The sequence below is a fragment of the Platalea leucorodia genome (genome assembly GCF_965183815.1).
Source record: "Platalea leucorodia genome assembly, chromosome: 14".
Classification (NCBI taxonomy): Eukaryota; Metazoa; Chordata; class Aves; order Pelecaniformes; family Threskiornithidae; genus Platalea; species Platalea leucorodia.
In genome coordinates, this window is record NC_138836.1 from 4,262,004 (window position 1) to 4,283,954 (window position 21,951).

Consider the following 21,951-nt stretch of genomic DNA (forward strand, 5'->3'; position numbering starts at 1 on the left):
TTTAGCAAATCTTTTCTATCACAAATACTTTTAACAGGTAATTCCTATTTCTGGAAAAACTTTCTAATTTTGGAGAATCGTAATATTAAATGTAAATAAATCATTAGGAGGTAAATAAGGGGTAGTTCTGAGCTAGATCATGCTGTCTTACTTAAAAAAAAAAAATGTATAACTGGAAAAGTCAAGCTAGGTAAAAAAATAGGTAAAAAGACATCATTATTTCTGTTGTTGGTCAAAGATGTGTTCATTGTGAAACTGAATACTTATACTATGTGGCTTTTGAATTCCAGATCGATATTACATCCCTTAAGCTTGATACTTCATATTAATTCCAGACGAGGTGGTTTAACGATAGAGCCACGAGATTGTTTAGCCCTGCCAGGAAAGGAGCTGTAGCCAGACATCCTTTTCATGGTGGATGACAAAGCTGTGAACGCTGCTGGAAAGAAGTTTGTGCTTCACAGAAGAGTTTTGAGGGTGAGCTTACCACCTCCGGTAGGCAGCTATCCGTAAGCAGTCTTTTCAAATTCATCATCAGTCATGTTTGTGTGACTGCGTATAATGGAAGCAGGTTCTGAAGTCTGGCCTTAAGGCCAAAATAAAGCACTTGAGGACATACTTATCTTTAAGCATCTAAATAGTCCCACTTTGGCCGAATCTAGATGAAATCCTAGTGAACAGTAAATTTTTGAACAATTCTTGTTATAGTCTCTCAATCTCTCATTTCCTCTGAGTAATTTTGTCAGAAAATAGGGAAAATAAAACGTTTTGGACTGCAGTGTTTAGATGTTAGGGAAATAACTGTCAGTTTTGAGTCAACTGAATATTGATGCTATGGTATCTGCTTTTATTAGTTTCGTCTGCTGATCTCCCCATTTGTTTTTCTTTAGTATTTTTTAACTAACCTATTGGGGAAAAAAAAAAAAACAACTACATTACTGCGCAGCTTCTAGGTTTGATAACTGCTGTCCTGGTTTCAGCTGGGATAGAGTTAATTTTCTTCTTAGTAGCTGGTAGAGTGCTCTGTTTTGGATTTAGGATGAGAATAATGTTGATAAGATACTGATGTTTTGGTTCTTGCTGAGTAGAGTTTACACCAGTCAAGGACTTTTTAGCTTCTTGTGCTCTGCCAGGTGCATAAGAAGCTGGGAGGGAGCATAGCTAGGACAGCTGACCCAGACTGGCCAAAGGGCTATTCCATACCATATGACATCATGCTCAGTATATAAACTGAGGAGAGCTGGCCGGAAAAAAAGGGGCGATTGCTGTTCAGGAACGGGCTGGACATCGTCGGTGGGTGGTGAGAAATTGTGTCGTATATCACTTGCTTTACATTATTATTATTGTATTATATTATTATTATTACTACCATTCTATTTCATTTTACTTCAATTATTAAACTGTTATTATCTCAACCCACGAGTTTTTCTGACTTTCACCCTACCAATTTTCTCCCCTACCCCACGGGGGGCGGGGGGTGAGCGAGCGGCTGTGTGGTGCATAGTTGCTGGCTGGGGTTAAACCACGACAGTCCTTTTTGGCGCCCAACGTGGGGCATGAAAGGTTTGAGATAATAACAGATCAATCAGAGTGTATTAAGGAATTTGTATCTGTTAACAGTTGATCATAATATTGATTCATCTGCACCATGCTCTTGTTTCTGCAGTACGTGTTAAAGTTTGGTGCTGGGTGTTGCAGTTTGCTGTGCTCTGCCGTGATTAGTGGTGTTTTGCCTGGGAGATTTGTTATTAAAACACTGACCTTGAGCGCTATCTGGTATTTGGGTTCTGTACTGAAGCCATTACTGTACTGCGGGTACCACCTCATGGAGACAATTAGCAATTATACCTCTTCCTCTGAGAAGTTTTTTACGGAGGAAATACAGAATGGCACCTTCGCTGCCTTCTTCGATGATGTTTCCTCCTTCATTACAACAACTTTTTTCTATCTTGAACATCCTTGGGTAGTTAAGATATATCTATTGATAGTTCTTGGGAATATTGTTTCGGCTTTGTCTAAGGTTAATGAGCATTTTAAGAATATCATACAGAGATCTGCCCCAAGGCTGGAAAGTTATGAGTGGCAGGGGGTGTGGGAGAGCATGGGCAAATGCCTAGGACGGTGGGCCCCTCCAATGTTTTGGAATTTCACCCCTGAACAAGTGCAGAATCCTGAAAAATTAGTAGAACATTTAGAGAAAGTATGTTGTCATCTTGACAGTTCTAGGGAGACACAAATTACTACAATGTGCTGGGGCCTAGCCCATGCCTACCGAGCCCTATTCAACACTATTCAGAACCCTCAAGGGGAAGAGAAGGTCTCTGGATCTGACAACAAAACGACGGGCGCTGTGGTTATGCCAGCCCCAGCGACAAGCACTGCCGATACGCCAGCCCCTGTGACGGGCGCTGCGGTTATGCCAGCCCCAGCGACAGGCACTGCAGTTATACCGGTCCCGGTAACAGACGCTGTGGCTACACCAGAGAACCAATCTGTACCAGTATCAGTCGCCCCTATACAGAAGAAAAAATACACGAGAAAATCAACTCGTTTAGTAAGGGCTGATGATGAACCAGGGCCATCACAAGAACAGGAGGAGGAAGAGGCAGAACCCACAAATGAGATGGTAACAACCCGATCTCTGTCCCTGAGTGAGCTGCGAGATATGCGAAAGGATTTTAGTCGTCATCCAGGCGAGCACATCATCACTTGGCTGCTCCGATGCTGGGATAATGGGGCCAGTAGCCTGGAATTAGAGGGTAGGGAAGCCAAGCAGCTGGGATCCATTTCTAGGGAAGGGGGCATTGACAAAGCGATTGGAAAAGGGGCAAAAGTCCTCAGCCTCTGGAGGCGACTTCTGGCAGCTGTGAAGGAAAGGTATCCCTTCAAGGAAGATTTTCTATGTCAGCCAGGCAAGTGGACCACCATAGAGAGAGGTATCCAATACCTGAGAGAATTAGCCGTGCTAGAGGTGATGCATAATGACTTAAACAATGAGCAGTTATCCAAAGATCCAGATGAAGCCCAGTGCACACGATCCATGTGGCGGAAGCTTGTACGGGGCGCACCATCATCGTATGCAAACTCTCTGGCAGTAATGACCTGGAAAGATGAAGAGGCACCAACAGTGGAAGAAGTGGCTGGCCAACTCCGACAATACGAAGAAAGTCTCTCTTCCTCCCTACGGTCCTGCATCTCGGCTGTGGAGAAACTGCCTGATGTGATAGCTGAGAAATTATCCCGGGAGCTCCAGCGATTCAAAGAGGACATGTCCTACTCCTCACCTGTACGGACCAGTATCTCAGCCATCAGGAGTAAGCATCCCTCTCTTCAAGAGAGAAGATACAGTGAATACACACCACGGGCCACCCTGTGGTTTATTCTGCGTGACCATGGAGAGGACATGAGGAAGTGGGATGGAAAATCTACCTCGACCTTAGAGGCACGAGTACGTGAGTTGCAAGGAAAAACAATTACAAAAGGTGGTTCTTCCAGGAAAATTGCTGCTCCAGTTTCCAGTGAGCAGTTCCCCAGACAGGGTAGAAGGGCTGATTTTGCTTCCGATCTTAATACAGGGGTTTTTGATTCGCATTTACAAGAAGTGAGTAACGAACGCTATGACCAGGACTAGAGGGGCCCTGCCTCCAGCCAGGTGGAGGAAAGGGATAACCGGGTGTACTGGACTGTGTGGATTCGATGGCCTGGCACATCAGACCCACAGGAGTATAAGGCTTTAGTAGACACCGGTGCACAATGTACCCTAATGCCATCAAGCTATGAAGGGGCAGAAACCATCTGTATTTCTGGAGTGACAGGGGGATCCCAACAGCTGACTGTATTGGAGGCTGAAGTGAGCTTAACCGGGAAGGAGTGGCAGAAGCACCCCATTGTGACTGGCCCAGAGGCACCGTGCATCCTTGGCATAGACTACCTCAGGAGAGGGTATTTCAAAGACCCAAAAGGGTACCGGTGGGCTTTTGGTATAGCTGCCTTGGAGACAGAGGAAATTAAACAGCTGTCTACCCTGCCTGGTCTCTCGAAAGACCCTTCTGTTGTGGGGTTGCTGAGAGTCAAAGAACAACAAGTGCCAATCGCTACCACAACAGTGCACCGGCGGCAATATCGCACCAGTAGAGACTCCCTGATTCCCATCCATAAGCTGATTTGCCAACTGGAGAGCCAAGGAGTGATCAGCAAGACTCGCTCACCCTTTAACAGTCCCATATGGCCAGTGCGAAAGTCTAATGGAGAGTGGAGACTAACAGTAGACTATCGGGGCCTGAATGAAGTCACGCCGCCACTGAGTGCTGCCGTGCCGGACATGCTAGAACTTCAATATGAACTGGAATCAAAGGCAGCCAAGTGGTATGCCACAATTGACATCGCTAATGCGTTTTTCTCAATCCCTTTGGCGGCCGAGTGCAGGCCACAGTTTGCTTTCACTTGGAGGGGGGTCCAGTACACCTGGAATCGACTGCCCCAGGGGTGGAAACACAGCCCCACCATTTGCCATGGACTGATCCAGACTGCACTGGAACAGGGTGGGGCTCCGGAACATCTGCAATACATTGATGACATCATCGTGTGGGGTAATACAGCAGAAGAGGTTTTTGAGAAAGGGAAGCAAATAGTCCAAATCCTTCTGGAGGCTGGCTTTGCCATAAAACAAAGTAAGGTCAAGGGACCTGCACAGGAGATCCAGTTTTTAGGAATAAAATGGCAAGATGGGCGTCGTCAGATCCCAATGGATGTGATCAACAAAATCACAGCCATGTCCCCACCAACCAGCAAAAAGGAAACACAGGCTTTCTTGGGCGTTGTGGGTTTTTGGAGAATGCATATTCCAAATTACAGTCTCATCGTAAGTCCTCTCTATCAAGTGACCCGGAAGAAGAACGATTTCAAATGGGGCCCTGAGCAACGACAAGCCTTTGAACAAATTAAACAGGAGATAGTCCATGCAGTAGCCCTTGGGCCAGTCCGGGCAGGACAAGATATTAAAAATGTGCTCTACACTGCAGCCGGGGAGAATGGTCCTACCTGGAGCCTCTGGCAGAAAGCACCAGGGGAGATTCGAGGTCGACCCCTAGGGTTTTGGAGTCGGGGATACAGAGGATCCGAGGATGGCTATACTCCAACTGAAAAAGAGATATTAGCAGCCTATGAAGGGGTTCGAGCCGCTTCAGAAGTGGTTGGTACTGAAGCACAGCTCCTCTTGGCACCCCGACTGCCAGTGTTGGGCTGGATGTTCAAAGGGAGAGTCCCCTGTACACATCATGCAACTGATGCTACATGGAGTAAGTGGGTCGCACTGATTACACAACGGGCTCGAATAGGAAACCCCAGTCGCCCGGGAATCTTGGAAGTGATCATGGACTGGCCAGAAAGCAAAGATTTCCGAATATCACCAGAGGAGGAGGTGACGCGTGCTGAGGAGGCCCCGCCATATAATAAACTATCAGAAAATGAGAAGCAATATGCCCTGTTCACTGATGGGTCCTGTCGTCTTGTGGGGAAACATCGGAGGTGGAAAGCTGCTGTATGGAGTCCTGTACGACAAGTTGCAGAAACTGCTGAAGGAGAAGGTGAATCAAGTCAGTTTGCAGAGGTGAAAGCCATCCAGCTGGCTTTAGATATTGCCGAACGAGAAAAGTGGCCAATGCTCTATCTCTATACTGACTCATGGATGGTGGCAAATGCCCTGTGGGGATGGTTACAGCAATGGAAGCAGAGCAACTGGCAGCGCAGAGGCAAACCCATCTGGGCTGCTGCATTGTGGCAAGATATTGCTGCCCGGATAGAGAACCTGGTTGTAAAAGTACGTCATGTAGATGCTCACGTACCCAAGAGTCGGGCCACTGAAGAACATCAAAACAATCAGCAGGTGGATCAGGCTGCTAAGATTGAAGTGGCTCAAGTGGACCTGGACTGGCAACATAAGGGTGAATTATTTCTAGCTCGGTGGGCCCATGACACCTCAGGCCACCAAGGAAGAGATGCAACATATAGATGGGCTCGTGATCGAGGGGTGGACCTGACCATGGACACTATTGCACAGGTTATCCATGAATGCGAAACATGCGCTGCAATCAAGCAAGCCAAGCGGTTCAAGCCTCTCTGGTATGGAGGACGATGGCTGAAATATAAATATGGGGAGGCCTGGCAGATTGATTATATCACACTCCCACAAACCCGCCAAGGCAAGCGCCATGTGCTTACAATGGTGGAAGCAACCACTGGATGGCTGGAAACATATCCCGTGCCCCATGCCACCGCCCGGAACACTATCCTGGGCCTTGAAAAGCAAGTCCTATGGCGACATGGCACCCCAGAAAGAATTGAGTCAGATAACGGAACTCATTTCCGAAACAGCCTCATAGACACCTGGGCCAAAGAGCATGGCATTGAGTGGGTATATCACATCCCCTATCACGCACCAGCCTCCGGGAAAATCGAACGATACAATGGACTGTTAAAGACTACACTAAAAGCAATGGGTGGTGGGACATTCAAACACTGGGATACACATTTAGCAGAGGCCACTTGGTTAGTCAACACTAGGGGATCTGCCAATCGAGCTGGCCCTGCCCAGTCAAGACTTTTACGTACTGTAGAGGGGGATAAAGTCCCTGTAATCCACCTAAAAAATATGACAGGGAAGACGGTCTGGGTTACTCCTGCTTCAGGCAGAGGTAAGCCCATTCGTGGAATTGCTTTTGCTCAAGGACCTGGATGTACTTGGTGGGTGATGCAGGACGATGGGGAAGTCCGATGTGTACCTCAAGGGCATTTGATTTTGGGTGAAAATAGCCAATGAACTGAATTGTATAATGTTAGTTGCTATATAATACTGGATGTCATCACTACTATGGTTGCTATATGCTATATCAACAGTATACAGTAAGAATCACTCAAATTAATTAAGAATGAACTTTGAGGAAACCAAGCAAAGTACAGCGGTGATGGAACCAGAACTGGCTTCAGCATGCAACAATCTAACACCACACACCATCTCTCCTGCCCTGAAAGACTGTTATGACAGATGAAGCCCAAAGTCACGGACTAAATGAACTCAATGGACATTATGTGGACATTTGTGGATGTTTATGGACATTTTACAGACATTTTACAGGAGTGGTCCATAGAATAAGTGGGGTGGTGGTTAATGAGGATGTATTGGATAATGTGGGACCTGAGCATGACGTAAATGGTATGGAATAAGGGGTGGATACTGTCCTGGTTTCAGCTGGGATAGAGTTAATTTTCTTCTTAGTAGCTGGTAGAGTGCTCTGTTTTGGATTTAGGATGAGAATAATGTTGATAAGATACTGATGTTTTGGTTCTTGCTGAGTAGAGTTTACACCAGTCAAGGACTTTTTAGCTTCTTGTGCTCTGCCAGGTGCATAAGAAGCTGGGAGGGAGCATAGCTAGGACAGCTGACCCAGACTGGCCAAAGGGCTATTCCATACCATATGACATCATGCTCAGTATATAAACTGAGGAGAGCTGGCCGGAAAAAAAGGGGCGATTGCTGTTCAGGAACGGGCTGGACATCGTCGGTGGGTGGTGAGAAATTGTGTCGTATATCACTTGCTTTACATTATTATTATTGTATTATATTATTATTATTACTACCATTCTATTTCATTTTACTTCAATTATTAAACTGTTATTATCTCAACCCACGAGTTTTTCTGACTTTCACCCTACCAATTTTCTCCCCTACCCCACGGGGGGCGGGGGGTGAGCGAGCGGCTGTGTGGTGCATAGTTGCTGGCTGGGGTTAAACCACGACACTGCCCAGTAAAATGATGCTTTTTCCTAATTTCTGTATTTTCCCTCTTCCTTCGGGGACATAGCTTGATTGATCATGCTACGTGCAGCTTTTATTGCAGGAAGGCTGTACTGAAGCATGACATGGGACGTGGTTTAGAGGTGGACCTGGCAGCTAGGTTAACGGTTGGACTCGATGATCTCGGAGGTCTTCTCCAACCTTAATGATTCTACGAGGGACAGTACACACATTCTGTCTTGGAAACAATGGGCAAAATCTTCGACATCTGTCGCTTCATGCAAGTTTATAATTTGGGCAGATGTTTATCTTTCTACCTACTGCAACTAACCAAGTATCAACGCTGGTGCCTTTTCTTTGTCCTGTTAACCCAAGGAAGTGATAAAGATCGATGAAATCCACGCTTTATGAAGTACCAGGAAAATTTTGTTTGCTCTAGGGTTTCACTCCCTTTCTGCTTTATATAATGTTAACTTTCCAGCCGCGGTTATCACAGCAGGCATCTTGCAGCTGAGGAGGCAAGCAGTCACCAGGGATTCTGCCTTGCTGCTCTGTGACCAGCTGCAACACTACTGGTATACTTGCAACAGCAAGTGGTTTGTTGTTTTTCACATAGAATTCTAGAAATCTCCTTTGCATTAACCCTAATTAAAGGCATACACTCAGAACAAAATAATGGTAGGTTATAATGTGTTTTGGCTAACGTGCACTCTCTCAGGAGACTATTTATTCTATTTGGGCAAAAGGTGCTTTGGACCGTATCCATTTCTTTCGCCTGCGTAATTACTTTTGCAGTTTTACCTTTTCTTTACCTTGCAAAAGATAAATCATCACAAATATTTGAATAGCAAGAAGCTCTGTATTTTCTGCTGAAAAGAAATTATTTTTAAATATTGTAAATCTGTAATTTTTTAAGATGATATATGCAGACAACTGCAACCAAGATGTATTATTTATGAAGTTTCATCAAAGACACTAGCAATTCACAGAAGAAATGATAAGTATGTAGGAAACCCAAGACTGACGGAGTTTATAGAGGCTAAATCCTGTATCTTTCAGACTATATTTCTGACTGTTTGAACTCCTTTACCTCCCATTTACTCCAGGTGAGAGCTTAGAAGTGTTTCAAAGCAAGTCCTAGGACAGGCAACAAATCTGACCCTGGAGGGTGTGAAAAAATAGAGCACTGGGAAGTAGATCAACTTATGAATGATTCATGGGCAAAGTGAGCTTGAAGGAAGGGAAGAGGATGTCTAGGGAAATACGATGCAAAACATGAGAGCCTCCTGGCTACCATGGGAAATACCAAGAAACATAAGTACAAATCTAACAGTGAAGGAATGGAGTAAAGGGAACAGCAGTGAAAAACTAGTGGAGAAAGAGTAAAAATGTGGAAAATAAAGGCAGTAAAAACACCTACAGATGTAGGTGGAACTTTTGAAGCATATAAAGAGCGGATAGGATATACAGTCTAATGCATATGAAGTCAAAAAGGCAAATAAAGCTGTGGAGAGATCTCCAGAGTTTCATTTATGGGTGACAAATATATTCAGTCTTTTTGAAAAGCATATCTTCGTGGTTAAGAAAAGAACACAGAGTATCAGTTGTTATTGCTACCTACGTACCGTTCTTCATCTAGATGAAAAAAAAGACATAATTTTAATCAAATTACTAGTGAAAAAGGTGTAATTATCACTAATGAATGAAACAGGTGATGTAGGGGGATCCATGTGAGCACAGAGCAGATGCTGAGGTTTTATTCATAAGTGAGCAAATCCGCTGTCTTTTGTTTGGATATGCGTGTTGCATGCAGGAATGAGGAAAGGCCAGGGCAGATGGAAGCAACTGAAGGATGAATCCTATTGCCCTTTATATCATTAGAAAATACCCATGTGGAGTAAAGGTCCCATCTTTTTTGGGAGAGGAAGGAAGAACTAGTGATCATGTCTAGCATATTTATAACTTAAAACATCCTTTTCTTCCTTCCTTCATAGGAGTTAGAGACTGAAAACTGTTACGCAGCAACTACCTTGCATTTAAAGGGAAGTAGCTGTGGGTTATTCTCTCTCAAAGGTAGTAGGTGGCATGTTTTGAGGAACAGATTGTATAGATCTGTGCTAAACTGAAAATGGAAGAAGCCTGAGATAAGTGACTAATATAGGGCAAAAGTGAAAGGAAAAAAATTAATCCAATGTGGTTTTTGCTTTTCAAGCTGTACTAAACAGTAATGGCGCTGTTCTATAATTACCAGTTCTTAAGCTCCTGCATTCTGGAGTTTGGGTAGTCTTACTTGTTGCTCTTCACTTGGTGCCTACAGGTATAATTACTTCTCAGATGGTTTGTACTTGCTTCACTGTGCCAAGTCATGATTCAGTAGCTGTAAAGAACTTCGTTTATCTTTGAGAACTGAAGTTATCCCTTTCCAGATTTTTCAGAAGTAAGGACCACGCTAGAGACAAAGGTGTGATGATGGAAGAAAAGAAAATGAGCCTTTTAAGAAAGAAATTAAAAAAAAAAAAAAGAAAATCCATGTGTGCGCTTAGGGCATGCCTTGGTATGAAGCAGCTTTCAAAGATCATATGGTGTGTGCAGTCCAGCATATTTTCCAAATAAAAGTTTTAAATCTAAAGCAGGCTCACAGATGGTTCTAATGAGCTGGGCTTTGAGATATACTGTGACTTGAACAAAAATAGTTTAACTCCTAAGACACTAACGTTTCGAGATGAATTTCAAGCTAAAGCACTTGCAGAACAATTTTTCATGCATATTTTAATTTTATATATATTTCTAGTCTCCAAAAAAGGGAGGTTTTTCAAGACCTTGTACTTTCCTTTATATACATTACAGTACAGTATCACAAAAGCATGCATCGGGAGCGTTTTTGCACATTGGCTGATGCTTCTTTCTCCAGCACTCTTCAAACTCTACATTTGGTTTTGAACAAATAGTAATAAAAAAGGTAAAGGTTTCCTGTGAAAATGAAATTTTTAAAGTGATATAGTATACTACCCTACTAACAGTATTACTCATCATTCTCGTGGACAGGACTTTCAAACTAAGAACAAAATCCAAGATTGAGTTTTTAAGATTAGCATGACTGATAATTACAAAAGGGGAAAAGAGAGCACAGTTTCTTAGTGCATGAAGAAATGGCACCCTTTCAGAATTATTTATTTTAATTTATGCTAAACTTTTCAGTATGAAATACTTTAACTCCCAGAAACGTTGCTGTAAATCAGAAAATTAAGCAATTTATTTAGGAAATTAACCTTTGTCAGGATAGTAGACATAGATAAGTATACATACAAATAGCTGTACATATTTTGTCTGAATCTGTCTCTAAGTGTCTTGGCGTTTGTGTCTAAATTTCCAAAGAATTATGTATAAACACAAAAGCTGGTGATAAACCAAACAGCAGAGGATTTCATTCTGCCCAGACTTCTACCTTATATAGCTATTAGCATCTGTATGTAATGGCTGTAAAAAACAGACCTCAGCAGACCACAGGCACAGGGATTTTTTTGGTCACTTCCTCTAGGTGTAAATGACAACAAAAAGTTCAAAAAGAGTTAACTGCTACACTCTAATTTGACCAGACTCAGCTTCTACCAAAGAAATGCTAGCAATAAAGATATCAAATGGTTTATAGCTTTGTAGCACAGCAAATATTTATTAAATTGTATTGTTTATATTATTATCTTGCAAAAATAGCAAGAATTCATTTATGATCTTTTTATGACATGGTTTGAAATTAGAGCATTCTAACTTACGCCATTTCAAAACTATGTTCTTTGGGTCACCTGAGCTTTGAGAGACATCTTATTTCTTCATTTCGTCCTAGGTCTGCCTTATGGATGGGAAGAAGCTCACACAGCAGATGGAATCAAATACTTTATCAAGTGAGTAGTTCTGGGGGAAAGTGGGTCAGAGTTGAAATAAAAGCACATCAAACTAAACACATTTTTAAACCTAGAATTAATGGAAAAATGAGTAAAATAACAAAAGCTGTCATGTGGTTTATATACGTCTTTATTACCAGCATCACTTGTTCTTTTCTGGGTTTTGTGACTTCACTGTCCCGAGGGTCCTAGCGGGCTTAGTCACAAATCCAACTGAAATTCAGTGAGAACTGTGTCTCTCAACCCTTCAGATGTCTTTGAAAACCCTAGTCTACAGTGCTGAGAACTTCCCCAGTTACATGTTTAACCCTATAATGGACCCAGGAGATAAGGAAAAAAAAAGTCTCATCCCCTAAGTAGTTTACAAGTATAAACACCTGTTTTAAAAAATGCCCTTATATTTTGGGGAAGTGGAAGAATTCTTAGACTTCTTTTAGATTTTTCGAAGGTAGTGCTCTGGTTTCACCTGAATCTGAAGTTACTCGTGGGGTTTTTTTGACGTCATAAGCTGCTCCCTTGTGTGGGAATAAGTTGTTCTGTTGCTGCAAGAGGGTGAAAGAACAGGACTGAAAGCATTTCGTTATATTTACAAAATGATCAAGAGATGTCCAGCTGCCATACCATTCATTTAGAAGAAAAGGCATTATACTCTAGACTTTACACCTAAGATGCTAACTGGCGGCTTATTAACTTGAGTATCACAGAATATTGACATTTCACGGTATCACTGGCTGCAGGTTAAGCAACTTTTATTCCATTGATAATGCCACTGAAGCTGCACCAGGTGCAAAAGCCGCCTCTCATATTCTCCATATGTTCTGCATGTATACGATTTTTCGTTCTTGATTTCTACCCTATGAAAATTATAGCTACGGTTTCTGTAGGGTTTGCTTTCTACTTTTTCAAGGGGTTGCCAAAGATAAAGCCACACTCTTCATAGCTGGCTTATTAGAAATACTTATATTAACTAATAGTGACTTTCACTGGCAGGTGTTCACCTCCACAAAAAATTACAGAAAAATATGTCCGTATCAGGAGTTACCTGTGATTTTTTAGAAGATATTGAGAACAAATTAATTTTTCCAAATTGTCCAGAGACTAGAGGAAAGGTGACATTGGTAAGATGTTACAAGAACACGGTGTCTAAAGCATAAAGAAAGCCTTTACAAAAGCTTTAAAAGCAGTAATCATTTAAAGATGTAATCATCTGGGGGGGTGGAAACAAAAGCATTAAGCTTTGGCCTTTGTTATTTGCTTTTTGGCTTTCCTTAACTATAATATTCCCTTCGTGATCATTTTTCTGAAAGACTAGAAGAAAAAATGCAGTGCAAATTCATTATTTACAAAAAATAATAATAAAAAAAAGGTTATTATTTTTTTAACCAAATCCAAAGCATGGTTTATATCCTGCTAATAGCTTGCAGGTAGAGAATTGAAAGCTTCTTTACAAAGACCTACTTGAGAAAAGCTATAGGAGTTTGTTGTATACTACAGGAAAGATTTTTTTTTCAACTGTGTTCTCTGATTCTAGAGGAAAAATGCATGAAAAAGACGTAGGCTGTGTTGTATGTCCCAGAAGCTTCAGGAGGTGAACTGGACAGTATGCTGTTGGTTTTCTTCCAGAATATAGTGAAAATTAATTCATATAATGTTTTTTATTAGTCCTGTAAAAGATTGAAACAATCGGTGAAAAATATAATTCCTCTCCGTTCCATGTATATCATGAATCATTGTTTAATTAATAGCTAGTTATTCTAGCTGCTGAAATTTGCATATTGTTTAATTCTTAGAGATACCAGGAAGATGCTGTTTTGCAGGTGGACTTCCACAGTCTTCTAAAAGACAGGAAGGGCAGCAAAGAAATTTTTGCAGTGAGATAAAATTACTTTTATCCCAAACTCTTACAAAAGTCACGTAAATAACATTGAAGTTTATGTATTAGCTAGCCAAGAAAAGCAGGGACTTTTTTTTGTTGTTTTTTCAAACATGCTGCTCTGTTGTCCTTGACTCACCCCGTGGTGCCTCGAGCTAGATGTATTAAAGCAGACATGTTTTTTTCTGCAGCGGTTTCCAAACACACCGTATATGATACTGCATTCCAGCTCTAATCAAAGGGCGGCTTTTCTTTTCAGGCAGATGCAGGTTACTACATGGGATTTACACCAAAAAAAATTTGTAGAAAAATAACTTAGGAAATGCAAGTGAATTAAAAGCAAATTTCATAGCAATGGAAATAAATACAAGAGCAACTATTAAAATAGAGCACTGTTCCCTTGGTCTCCATCTGTTGATACAGGGAGCCATTATAGGACAGTTGGAAAGTTAAGGTGGATGCTGGATTCTGTTCTGGGTCAAACACTTGCAATGCTCTAGGTTTATACCTGCCTAATTGGAAGCTGAGCTTGAAGATAGTATTACCTAGCAATAATAGCAAATAAAATTTAGCAGAACAGAAGAAATCTCACATTCTTGAAACATTTTCCCCCTCTTTTTTTTTTTTTCTGGTTTTGTTACTGTGCTTCTCATACAAGTAGTTATCTTGATGACTCAGCAGAAAGCTAGATTTGCTGAATACGCACAAGAAATTTCTTTCAAGTTCTGCACTTGGATGCTGAACTATTGCAGATGTGACAGAAGATGCATATTAGCAGCAGTAAAAGCTCAGCTAGTCTAGGTGGTGGAAGCCTAATTTGCATAAGGCGTCGCATGTTTTGCATGTTATCCTCACTTGCTGAAACTACAGATTTGAATCGAGTAGTTCACATGAAAAACCTTTTTCAGGAATTGTTTCCTATCTGATCTTTGGCTCTTTATGACTCATGAACGTTCTCCCCTCCTCTTAAGTGTGCTCCTAGCGTTACAAGTGATGGTGCCCCAGGTTCTCCGTTGTTTTTACCGTCTGTAATCTGTCCTATAAAGTTCTGCTTGTCAGTCTTTACATGGCAGGCAAGGAAAATCTATCCATTTTAATCGCAGAGAAGGGTATGAAATCACCCTTCATGACCACTGGCTAAAAACTTTTATTCTTATGCACGGAGCCGCCACACTGAAGCGGTGTGAAGAGCTCTTAATGCCGTTCATTAGAATGCAATTAACTGAGCATTGCAATCAGACATCACGGTACTTTAATACTCCTTTTAACTATTTCCTTATTTTGCTTTCATCATTTTTTCCAAACGCCTTACAGAGCATAAGCCAGGCTTTTTGCATGCTTGAAAATTGATACCTCTTACTACACTTTGTAATGGGTATGAAGTCAGTCCTAGAGAGTTAACTATTTAGAGCAAGGAGCAGGGCTTCCATAAGTCCCTTGTTTCTAACGTTGAATGGTAGAGATTTCATGATGAAAATTCTACCCAACACTGAAAATACCTTTTTCTAGGAGGAACATAGCTTGAGGTGCATCTTAGCAGCTGATCCTTTTCAGTAGGATTTAATCTAATTGTTTAAATGGGGATTAGCAGAATAGTTGATACTTTACAGCCCTGGTACTAATACTGTAACCTTCTTGTTCTCTCTGGCTGTGAATTTCAATCCTTTCATTCTTTGGCATTTAGAACAGCCAAGGCCATGAGGGGCTTAAGAGTATTTCAGCATTAGCCCACTTCCACGTCTACAAACAGACAGAAAAACATGTTATACTTCCTGAAGCGTAGCCACAATTAAACTGATCTTATATGTGAATTGTCAGTTTTCTTAATATGCAGTTAGGCTGTGAGGCTATATAGAAGCTGCAATGGCTCTGTTTAAATCCACGACAGTTTTACAATATGCTAAGGACAATCAAATATTATTTTAATTAGTGGTTGCCTTCAGTTCCAATGTGCTTTATTGGGCCATCAAGTAGCTAAGTCCATAAATCTATATGTTATAAATCTAATGCAGTAAACACCCCAGAATGGAATCTTAATAGCACATAAGCTTGAGACAGCTTGCTGTGAAATTTCCATAAATATCTCTGAAGGGGGTGTAGCAATACGAAGTGCATGAGAAATCAGAGTTTAAAAGAAGCAAACCAGCTGGCTTGTGTTACACACTAAAGTGAAGCCCACTTATGTGAATAACTGACATGAATAAAACATTTACAAGGCTCTGTTCCTAAGAGGCTGAACGGCTCTCTGTACCTACCGGGGAAAGCTGTATCTTGTCCATGACTACTCACCTTAAGACAATTTTTGAAATCACCTCTTTTATTCAGGAAATCATTTCAGTCTCTCAGTAGATTATTTTCAATCAACCAGGTTGCTAAGATCAGTCATAAAGTACTGGTAAGTGTGAGAAAACTACCTTTTAGACTGACATGGTATTCTGTGCTAGGCATTAAGGTCACGTGCACAGGTTTACCATGAAATAGCAAACTAATGTAAGCCTCTCTGAGTTACATCTCAGTAGGCATTGGAAAAAAAGCCAGTTCAAGTGTCTGACTAATATAATATAAAATAACAGTTATCAGAAGGACAAAAATTACACCAGGAGACTAAAAGGGAGGGATCAGCTTCATTGCTAGTATAGCTGTGCTTTCCCCCTGCTGGAGAGTAAAGGCTGAATTTGGCCCCAGATATGTTTTAGGATAACCTGGTGTACTTTGAAGTAATGGAGGGGGCAAGCACTATTTTATTTTGCATGTAGCAATAAAATCAGTCATTCATACATAGCACCAGATTCATGCCCATCGATTAATGTGTAAGAGAAACACATTACTGGTGCCTGTTTCCTCACCAGTTGACACTTGGTATTTCTGTCACTGTTTATATTGGCCAATTTGGTTAAGAAGAGTTGAGATTCTGACCTCCTTTGCTCGGAGGGATAGTTGAATGTAGCCTAATGGGGTTTTCAGCAGACCATTGCAATTCCAAAATCATAGAATAAAATCATAGAAAAGTCTAGATTGGAAGGGATGTCTGGAGGTCATCTCGTTTAACCTTCTGTTGAAAAGTAAGTTATCCAGAGCCCTGTCAAACCAAGTCTTGAATGTTTCCAGTGAGGGAGATTCCACCACCCAGCTGGGCACCCTATTCCAGCGTTTAATTGTTCTCACAGCGAAGAATATTTTCTTAACGTAGACAGAATTTCCCCTGAAGCAACTTGCACCCGTCGCTTCTTGTCTGTCACCACACATCTTTGTGAGAAGAGTGCCTCCATTTTCTTTATAACTACCTCTTGGGTATTGGAAGACTTTGATTAGACACCCACACCCCACCCCCTGAGCTTTCTCTTCTCTTGCCTGAACAACCCAACTCCTTCACCATTTCTTCACGTGCCAAGTTCTCCAACCCTCTAATCATCTTGGTGACGCTCCACTGGATCCTCTCCAATTTTTCCAATGTCCGTCTTGAACTTGGAGGACCAGTGTATTGAAGAAGCCCCACATAACAAGGTAAAAAAGTTAGATATTAATTAATTTTACTTAGTAGATGAGTAACACGGCTGTTCTTCCATTAAGAGAAATGCAATTACCGATGTTCTAGTATAAATTCCTGTCCCAAACAGACATTTTATCTGTAAAACCCAGAAACACAAAGGGGCTAGCAAGCCCTCATAAACTATCATCTACATCCAGATGTGTATGTATGCAGTTACCAGTCAGCTGGGAGGCATTAGGATGGGAAAAGTTTTGTAAGTAAGAGAAGGTTCCTCGTGTTCACTTTAAAGCTAGTCATGTGGCTGGTTTTGCCCAGGCTTAGTTCAGGTGTAACGTTGAATGAGTTTACTAAGTGGTGTAACCGCTGTTAGAACAAAATTTCACTTTTGTTGTCTGCTCCGGCATTAAAGTCCTCATGAAGTCACAGCACTGCGGCAGCGCAAACAGAAAGTGTGTTCTATCGCTGAATGGATTTTGTGAATTAGTAACTTCTGGGTTTGATTTTTAAATAGGAGGAAGAGTCTATGCATAACTTTGCTCTCCCAGTGAAGTATCATATATGCTAATTAACTAATGGTTATACACCGGTGGTTTAGAATCACACAGGAACAGTATAAAAAAGCATAGCTGGGACACTAATTTTTTCCCAGAAAACCCATTATAGTTAATCTCTTCCATCCTCCCACTATGTTCACCTTTAACATATGGCAGCTCTGTATCATGAGACTGGCACCTAAAATTAGGTAGGGCCTTGCTATTCTCCCTCCCACTCCCACCCACTCCTTGCATATGTATACAGTTTGTAAGGACCAGCTGTGAATTTTGCCCCTGTAAACACTGTTTTTTCTAGCTTTTTAATAGGACTAGGTTCCAACTATTCCACATTAACTGTTATTTTCCTCAAGAACATTTATCTTAAATTAAATTTTCCTGAAAGACAAGTAAAAGTTCCCAGATACTTCAATATTTTGGGATCTTTTCCCTTAGATGTATTAGGGTCTGTGATGTGTTCTATCTTATACCACAGGGGAAACAGTAATATTTGATTTAGGGTTATCTTTCAGCAGTTTATCTAAAAAATCAAGTGTTTCACATGGAAGCATTGTGTGCTCCAGTGTGACAGAGTAGGCAATGGAAGTGCTCTGAGAGCATACCAGTACAACCGAGAACAGAATTTGGTTCATGTTAAGTAGGAGCCTGAAGTCAATACTTGTAAAATACAATTAATAAAAACCACACATGATGTGTTTGGTAGCTTTTGAAATCATACCTACCAAATCAGGCTTCCACTTGAAAAGCCAAGACATCATACTTACATATCTTATAATATTCTATTTTGTTTGGTTTTGCTTGGGAAGGAGGCAACGTTAATTTTACTGAAAGCTGGGCATTCGCAGAAACTGTTTATGATTTTATGACTGAACTAAGAATAGCAAAGCATGTGTGATAGATGGAGAACTCCTGTAGTATAAACATTGATGTTTTATAGCACTAGAGCTAAAGGTATCATCATAAGAGGAAAATAAATCACAGCTGATTTTACTTACTGCATGCTAAAGTGAAAAAACAAAGCTGTTCCTTTGATAGGTGCACTCGACACATTTCTACTGCATTATAAAGGAAGGACTCAAAACCCAACATGCTGAGGTGTGTTCAGCTTCGCCTCTGCTGTCCCATTCCCGTACATACTAGCATGTTACAACGTACTAGTTATCTGCAGGTTATCTAAGTAGTGGTTGGAGTGGCCCTTCCTAGAAGAAATCAAGTTCAATGAAGTTCAGATCATAGCAGAGCTGATCTAGAAGTAAGCATCTGTATGTTTGTTTCAGTGAGTTCAGAGCAGCAAACTAAGAAAAACCGTGATCTGCCGTACTGAACATGCAATCGAAATTCCCCTGGATTGAATCCAGCGCCAGCTCTGCTCCCAGCTCCCTGTATAGCGGTAGGCAAGCTGGTTGCACCAACATTATCAGTTATCAAAATCACCGTTGTAGGTGTCCCCATCTTAATAACTTTGATGTTTTGTGAGTAGGAATGGGTGTTTTGAGGTGTGGAGTGCCCTCTGTTTTCATTGAGTTCAAAGAAAGATGCAATTACTTTGCATCTCTTAAAATTGGACCTTGCCTATTTTACATGTCACTCAAAAATAGAGGTTGCTTTTGAAAATGTTTCCTTTTACCTGTCATCCTCAAGTCCTCCTATCTGAAAATAGAGGAAAGAATGGTTATATAGTTACAGAAAGTTGCAAATATTTAAATAAAACTGGCTGAGCACTAACCAAGTGCTACTTTTTAATGTATAACGATCCAAAGGTCTCTGCATCCATCAGCTCAACACCAGTTCGAACACTTTCAGATGTCACCATATGAATTTGGGTAATCCTGACCTTTTTCTCTTTGATTTTTGGATAACCAACTTGAGACAACTCAGAGAACTTTTATTTTCACAAAGTGTTAGTGCCTGCCATCTGAAGTACACGACTCTTTGCTGTGTCTCAAGTTGGTCACTAGGAATAAATATATCCAGAAGTAACAGTCCTCTTTGAAAATCGTGCCCCTTGGTTGTTCTTTGTTCACCGTCACTGTTGAATGAAGAAAGACTTCTTATAAAAAGACACAGCAATGATTTAGTGTAAGATATTTTGCTAACTAAAAATTCCTGAAGACTTACAGATAGCCAGGATAAGATGAAAATTGAAAATAATTTCTAAGGTTTAGAAATGGTTTATTGCCAGGTACTTGGGTTGTAGGGAATTCAGTTTCTCTGATTTTTCACTGAAATAATTTTGCATGACTATAAGGAAAATAAACTCAGATGTAAAACTAGGAAACTTGGCACTGGATTTTATGATAACATGAGCTTGTAATACAAGAATGTTAAGCTGCTTTTGGTTGGGCAATTTTTTTTCCTGAGAGGTTGTTTGTTTTTTAATAGCAAGAACCAAAATGGAGAAACATTCTTTCAGCTTCCACAGATAACTGCACGCTCTGTCCAGGTTCTGGCCTATCATGTAAGGCAGCTGTTAACATTTCTTCTGTGAGAAAATACATGAAGCTGAAATTATTTTTTGCTCTAGACCTACAAATCCTACTGAAATCAGTGTGCTGATTTTTGCTACCTCTGCTGGGTAATTTTACTCTTACACCAATGTGATCAAAGGTGTAATTCTTGCCTATCTAGTTACTTCTATGAGTAGGAATGGAAATGTGAAAGTTCAGACTCCTACTAAATTTTCCTGCTAGGGCAGGATTTGGCACTTGTGGAATAAGTCATGTACACCATCGGTTCTGAGAGCTCCCTGGGGCTTGGGAGAGCCATCAGAAGCAGAACAACGCAGAGCAAGGTTTTCTCAGTATGTGTTTCATCTGAAGCATGGGCCTAAGCCATCGCTTAGGCTTCTGTTCCCTTTAGTACACATGTAGTTTCAACATAAGCCTTGAGCATGCTCCAGGCTGTGGTAGAAAAAAACTTACGTGATCTTGGCCTAAGTCTGCAACATTGGTCTTACCAAGGTAGCAGGCCTGTGCGGATAAGACAGGACTGATATAAAGGGAGCAAACTGGTTGCACAATTCTTCACAAAACTAACACTGCTGATCTTTATGTTCTGATGCATTTGCAAAGAAACTGCACCAGAATTTTTATGATGTTCACTTAGAGACACAGGATTATGAGTAACTGCATATATTAAAACAGCACTGTAATAGCAGTTGGCTAATACTGGGCTGAGACAGATTTCAGGTAGTGCTTTAAAACTGAAAAGTTTGCATATCCTGTCACTCAAACCTTTGGGCTTACTCAGCCTTGGCTCAGATCCTACTGTTATTACTGGTTTTGTTTTAGATTGGACCATTTGTTTATTGTTGACAATTTTTAAGGATATAGCACACGATTTGGCTATATAAATCTTCTTCCTAGTGATAACTGCCTTCTGAAATTGCTCACAGATTTTTCTTAGTAGACAAGTGTTTAATCGGTTTAATCAAGGAATAAATAGCAAGAGTGTCTTCTGGGGTTTCACTTTATATCCCTCAATCTTTAATTAATACTCAAGCAAAATCTGCGATCCCTGAGGGAAAGACAAGAAACATTTATGTCGCCTTAGGACACAGTTCCATGAGGTGACACATGCTCTCAATCTTATTACAGCCAATAAACGTTAAGGTCACTGCCATCTTCCAGGACCTGCCCAGCATCTCCTGGGGTACTAGGATATGCCCTATGTTCCTTTTGAAACGTTGTCTTGAAAGAGCGTCTAGTCTTAAACCAATTTTAACAAAAAGGGGAAAGAAAAAAGAACATTTCATTTCAAATAATCTGATTTTGATAAATACAATACAAAAACCCTTCCCAAACTGCCTATAGGTTCCACGTCTGGAAACTGTCTGCCCCAGATGCTCTCAGAATTGATTGATTATACTTGCATCAACGTCACTCAGTTGTTTTATTTTGTTCTAATTGCTCATCTACTAAATTAAAATCCTTTAGTTACAGTTCAGTGTAAGTTATTCCTTGCAGATCCTCCCAGAATTTGCTCTTGAAAATGGCAAGAGTTTTCAGTTGCTTGCCTTGGTATCCCCTTACAGCAGTTAACCTTTGCTTTCCAACCACTGGCATTTTCCAAGGGGATACCAAACATGACCGATATCATGGCTGGGTCTGCAGGCGTGTGCTGCCTCTCAGAGCTTATTTCATGATAAACATTGGCGTTGGAGAAACAAAAAATTAATAACAAGTTTAAATTCATAAGGAACAACAGCAAAGTGTTAAAAGCACTGGCTCTTGAAAGCTGAGAAATAGCTCTGCTCCGAAAAATCATACAATCCTAAATAAACTTAGGAACGCATTCACAAAACGTGTCAGGTGCGGCACCAGTGACTACACATCAGTCTACTTGTG

At 41.0% G+C, this 21,951-nt stretch overlaps 1 protein-coding gene across 1 annotated transcript in view; it reads left to right on the top strand.

Moving 5' to 3' along the window:
- STXBP4 (syntaxin binding protein 4) overlaps positions 1 to 21,951 on the top strand; it is a gene marked incomplete at its 3' end in the record, with an annotated part of 78,331 nt that overhangs the window by 50,609 nt on the left and 5,771 nt on the right. The window contains exon 21 of the mRNA XM_082326515.1: positions 11,634 to 11,691. Within this exon, the coding sequence (XP_082182641.1) occupies positions 11,634 to 11,691 (58 nt within the window). The remainder of the gene's footprint in view (positions 1 to 11,633; positions 11,692 to 21,951) is intronic.